Below are 5,992 nucleotides of genomic sequence, written 5' to 3' on the forward strand. Positions count from 1 at the left end.
GAGAGTTGTGCGGTGGGGGGTAGGGGTTGGGGGGAGGAGGGGGAGTAGCAAAGGGAAGGGGAATTCCCGATACTACGTCATGAACTTTGACTCCCCGGGGAAGTTTCAAAATCCTGGTCTGGGAAACGATCCGGAACTTTATCATCTCCCTCCTCTCATCCCCACCCCCACCCCCCCTCATGCCCCCCCCCCCCTCATCTCCCAGACCCCCTCCCCCCCCCCTTTACCTTTGTCTCATCCGGGTCAGGCCTTATAAAACCTCGGACATTGTTGAAGTCTGGTACATCTCTCCTGGACTCCGCGACTAACCGCTACAAGGAGAAAGAGAAAGCTCTCTGTTCACCTTTCCCACCGCCTAAGACGCTTCAGCTAGACTTGGACTGACTTAGCCATCACTGCAGGCGGACTTGCTGAGACATCGTTCGGCAGATTTTCCATCGAAGAAGACAGAAAAAAATACAATGCCGAAACTCTTGCTGTTCACGTTGCTGGGGGCAGTGCTGCTGTTGTCGGCAGCTCAGGCCTCCGTTCTCTCTCCAGAGTTGAACTCCAACTCCGTGTCAACTTCCACCCGCAAAGACCAGTACGCTACTGTCGACCCCCTGGCTGCCTCTGGTGACGACGACAACATCGTTGATGAAGGCCTTGTGGACTTGGCGGATGAAATCGCTGACGATAATGAGATCGAGAACGAGCTGACGGAGGAGGAGAAAGAGATCGGCGACCACATCGAGTTCCCTGTTAACGAGATGGACGACGAGGAGTTGAAGCTGTACCTGGCATTGGAGGAACGGATTTTCCTCGGCCAGGCCGGTAAGTCTGCCTTTCTCATTCGTTCCTTGTTGTTGTTGTTGTTGTTTTTTTGTTCTTCGACTTGATCAGTAACCAAACTCTTATCCCTGTACAAACACTTAAGTCATTTGCACAACAGGCTTCCTGCCTGGTTACAACCGACAGACAGCTACCTTCAGGCCATCATCATTCGTTTCCCCCCTAAGACAAAACTTCCACTTTTCAGTCAATAGATCAATCGCTTTAATGGTCTGAAATACTCCCTGTGCACAGAAATTGGATTTCAGGCTCATCAGAAGAAGAAGAAGAAAAAGTTAAAAACTTGTTTGAGAAATAATGATTTAGAAAGTAAAGGTTAAAAGTTAGTTTGAGAAATAATTATTTATACAGTAACAGTCGTTCTATTTTAAACGTAAATCGCATTAAAATGAAGCCATTGTGAAAAGTTAGACAATTCTTTTGGCGGGGGAAGGTGTTAGGGGAGTGAATGTATGGAAGAATGAAGGATGTCAGTCATCACAATGACTTGTTATCACAGTGTGATACATGCAGTAAAAACACGAAAGTTCGATTTCAAAAGCGAAATTTAAAAACAAAATGTGATTTGAAGTTATTTCAAATGGGGATTAGGAAGTAGGAAATGGATGAGGGACTGTTATCAGTCGGTTTTTGTTTGTTGTTGTTGTTTTTGTTTTTTTTCTTGTTTTTTTTTTTTCTTTTCAGTTTATGGTGGTGTGTGGCGGTGATGGGAATGTGTGTGTGTGTGTGTGTGTGTGTGTGTGTGTGTGTGTGTGTGTGTGTGCGTACGTGTGTGTGTAGAAGGAAGGGGGTTTTTATGTTTATCTTCTTATTCTGCTGAGGTGTCATCAGTTTTTGTTGAATTATTCTCTTTTTTTCCGTATTTTTACGTCCGCTCACTCTGTATTCATCAGTGTTATTTGATAAAATCAGTTTATCCCCCCCCCCTTCCTCCCCCCCCCCCCCCACACACACACTCCGCCCCGTATGTTTATTGGCTCGATTTTTTCCGTTTTGTTCCATTTTTTGATAAAGCAGAATTTAATTAAAATACTCCCTAGCCATTTCTGAATTTGGTATTGATTTGACCAGTCATGGAATAGGAAACCATACTGTGTTTGTATAAGTTATAATGGGGAAAAAAACGAACAAGAAGAAACTTCTTCTTCTTATCAGTATCATTACTATGATGATGATACTGATGATGATGATGATGATTATATCAAAATATCAGCAGAAAAATTTCAAATCGATATTGTTGTTATGACTATGTTATGCTATGTCTTGTGCATACATTTCTTCTTCTGGTGTTCTTTTCGGTATTAAGATTATATCTGCCAGTGCTATGCCTGCGTGTCCACCTGTTTGTCTGTCTGTCTGTTTGTGTGTGCGTGTGTATGAATGTTCATGTGTTGTTGTGTTTAAGTTGTGTGCGTGCGTGCGTGCGTGTGTGTGTGTGTGTGTGTGTGCGCGCGCGTGTGTGTGTGTGTGTGTGTGTGTGTGCGCGCACGCGTGTGTGCGTGCGTGCGTGTGTGTGTGTGTGTGTGTGTGTGTGTGAATGTGCGTGTGTGCACGCGCGTGCTATTTGTCAGTGTGTTTTGTTCGTTCTTTACATGGGCGATTCATTACTTGCGTCCGTTTCTTTGCTTGCTCACTTTCTCTAAAGTTCCTTCAGTTCCAATCGCCAGCAGACAGATTTCCTGACTTCCTCTTGACCATCCCCTTGTTTGTTTCTGTCCCTTCCAGACGAGCACGTGGCCTTCCAGATCCTCAAGGAGAAGCGGTCCCTGTACACCAAGAAGGGCGGAAACCTTGTGCGCCGAAAGCGCATCGCCCCTCTGGTCGCGCGCGTCGCTTTCGGCGTGGCGCGGAGCCTGGCGAGCCGCTTCGCTCGCTCCGGAATCACGCGCAGCGGCACGCGCGTCACGCGCCACTACAACGGCCGAGGCAGCTTCAGTGACGCGGTGCGGGACTTCAACCGCATGAGGCCGAGCAACGTGCGCAGCTTCAACGGGAAGATCAGCGGGCAGACGGGCACTTTGGGCAGGCACCGGGTGACGGTGAGGGACGGGTCCAAGGGCAACAGCAGACCCACGCTGGAGATCCGCAGCCACGGCGGGGACCTGGTCAGAAAGTTCCGCTACAACAATTAATGAATGAACAAAAAGTTCACTGCCCACCTCAGTCTGTTGCAGCCTTTAATTTTAAAACGTCAGCCATACGTCCAGATAGTCAGAGGACAGTAGAAGCCTCTTCTGCTGTTCTGATGGTCATAGTTAGCCATCCCCCCCTCTCTCAAGTCCCGTGCTATAATCCCCTTTCAGCCTTAAATCCATTCGCCGAGATAGTCAGGGAGCGGGCAGAAGACTCCCCTGTTGTTCTGATAGTTGTTCAGTCGGGCCTGACTTGACTGTCATAATAGTATCTTGCAGACACCCTCATGTCCCACACTCAAAATTTCCCTGATAAGCAAGACGAAGCAACACCCATAATGGAGCTCGAACCCTGCCCTTCCCCAACATCCTTTCTCTCCTCCACAAACCCTCGATCTCTCCCCTATGCCTTTCTCCAGTCTGCTGTTAATCCTCAGTTTAGTCTGCTACAAGCTTTCAGTCCATATTCATCATGTCTAAGCTCACCAAGTCAATTGCCCAGCTCTTTCATCATCCCACCCACCACCTATCCCGTCACCCTACATCTTCCTCTGTGTTGCTACAAAGTGTTCGGTCTTAATTCTCCAGTCAACTTGTCCTAACTCCCCACCCGCCCACGCTCCTTTCTTTTCTGCTATGAACTTCTGTCCACCCCCCCCCCCCCCCCCCCCCCCCCCCCCCCCCCCCCCCCCCCCCCAGCATACCAGCCATTCTTCCTTTATTTTGTTACAAACTCTTCAGTCTGGTCTGAACTCTCAAGTCAACTGCCCAACAGAGAGATTTCAGATTTCAGATTCCAGATGGTTTAGTCAGGTATAGACCTAGGACCCATATGAAGGGGTATGTGAACTTTATTCTTTTTTATACAGAGAGAGAGAGAGAGAGAGAGAGAGAGAGAGAGAGAGAGAGAGAGAGAGAGAGAATGCGCCTTGATCTTGAGCAAGGACAGCCAAATACTTTTCTTTATAGAAACTAGTCGGTTTTCCTTGTCCAATGCCATTCATCAAAGTGTCGGTTTGAATTTGCTGTTCACCGAAATCCACACCAATGGTTTGCATCAGCTGAATTGATGCGACAGTTCCATGGTCTTTTCGCTATTATTGTTATTGTCATTTGAGCTAGTGATAGTGTTTCGTTGCTGTTGTTGGTGGTGGTTGCGGCGGCTGTGTTTTGTTGTTATTTTTATATTTCGAAATTCGGGTGTGCTCTGTTCGTCGCTCCCATTTTTTTTTATCCCTACTTTCCACCACTCCACCCCGACCCATGACTTGCAATGAAAAACAATAAACCTCTGTTCTGATACAGTACAAGCCTTGTCTTTCTTCTGAGAGAGAGAGAGAGAGAGAGAGAGAGAGATGGGTGGATGGGAAGGAAACATACAAACACACAGAGACGCACACACAGGCAGATGGACAGACATATATCAACACACACACACACACACACACTCTGTTTCTCATGCACTCACTCATAGACACAAACACACACACACACGCACATACACACGAACACACTGTCTCTGTCACACACACACACACACACACACACAATTTCTGTAATACACGTGCGCACACGTACACCACACACACACACACACACACACACACAAACAAACACACTATTTATCTAATATATGCGCGCACACAGCACACACACACACACAAACAAACACACACATCCATTCTGGCATATGTGAAAATGCATGCTTCGTTTATTCACAGAAATACACTCTCCTCCCTGAACCCCAAATATTTCAGTACAACACTGAAGTTGCAATGACAACTTAGTACTAGGAGGCCGGTGTGGGTGGGTGGGTATGAAAATAAGTAATATGTATGAATGCATGATTATATGTATGCATGCTTAGTTTTTATGTGTATGTAAGTTTATAGTCTGAATGTACGTTTTGGTATGTTTGTATAACATTGATGATAATTTATGTTTTGTATAATATTGTGCTTCGTAAAGCACCCAAAGCAGTTTTGTAGTTAGATTACGATGAGTACCCTTATTATATCATTTTTACTATTATTATAATCATTATCATTATTGTTGATGTTATCATTATTATTATTATTATTATTGTTGTTGTTGTTGCTGTTGTTATTATTATTATTATTGTTGTTGTTGTTGTTGTTGTTATTATTATTATTATTATTATTATTATTATTATTATCATTATCACTATTATAATTGTTGTGATTATCATCAAGATGTCCTTTACATGAGACAGTTGTTGGAGAAAAAAACAACATAAGCATTCATTGTTAAACTTAAGAGGTACGCAAATATATACGTATACAGGCTTGGAAGGAATATTTACAAAATGAGAAAAAAACCCAAAAAAAAAAAATAAAATAAAAAAAAATAAAACAACAAACATACAAACGAAAAAACAAACCCATTAAGTCATGAAGATTTTCCCTTTCTTGTTATAACCCGACCATAGTGCTCAAAGGCATCATTCTTGTTGTCAGTGTAAGAGGAATAAACACACACACACGCGCACGCACACACACACACACACACACACACACACACACACACGCACACACATACACACACACACACATTTGTCGTATCTGCTAAAACCTTTCAATAAAAATCACCATTAAGGTGCAAAGAAATTCTAAAAAAGAAGCTTTTCGAATTCTGTTTTCACCACCACGGCCATCTTCACCCATTTGCGAACAAATATTACTCATGTCTTCGAGTTCCAAATTTGTTCAACATAGGAATAAAAGGAAGGGATACATATTATTCAGGGTAGGTGGGAGGATCCTTGCACGCACTGAAATTATTTACGTTTATCAATAAGATGTGATTGTGGGACATTACAACACAGTCTCTGAGGTCCCTTCAGAAGTTACCAGGGTAATTCTCTAGGAATGAATATGAATCTGTAAGAAAAAAAAGAGGCTTATTAATATGAAGTGTTATCTCATGAGAGAAAAAAAAATCCACGACATGCGCGTTTTTTTGTTTGCTTTTTTGTTTCTTTGTTTGTTTGTTGTTGTTGTTTTTTGCAA

General features: G+C 43.8%; 1 protein-coding gene across 1 annotated transcript; it reads left to right on the forward strand.

Annotated features, from left to right (window-relative positions):
- The first annotated feature begins 289 nt into the window (after positions 1 to 289).
- LOC143285099 (uncharacterized) lies at positions 290 to 3,374 on the forward strand. The gene is made up of 2 exons (XM_076592312.1): positions 290 to 813; positions 2,557 to 3,374. Exons 1-2 carry the CDS (start codon positions 462 to 464, stop codon positions 2,961 to 2,963), a joined length of 759 nt encoding a protein of 252 aa, XP_076448427.1. The 5' UTR covers positions 290 to 461; the 3' UTR covers positions 2,964 to 3,374.
- Positions 3,375 to 5,992: the final 2,618 nt, after the last annotated feature.

This window comes from Babylonia areolata, chromosome 8, assembly GCF_041734735.1.
Source record: "Babylonia areolata isolate BAREFJ2019XMU chromosome 8, ASM4173473v1, whole genome shotgun sequence".
Taxonomy (NCBI): domain Eukaryota; kingdom Metazoa; phylum Mollusca; class Gastropoda; order Neogastropoda; family Buccinidae; genus Babylonia; species Babylonia areolata.

Bases quoted from the DNA above. Each gene is read 5' to 3' on its own strand.
- LOC143285099 (XM_076592312.1), top strand. From the start codon at position 462: ATGCCGAAACTCTTGCTGTTCACGTTGCTGGGGGCAGTGCTGCTGTTG. The intron at 814-2,556 runs GTAAGTCTGCCT...TGTCCCTTCCAG, and splicing joins GATTTTCCTCGGCCAGGCCG to ACGAGCACGTGGCCTTCCAG.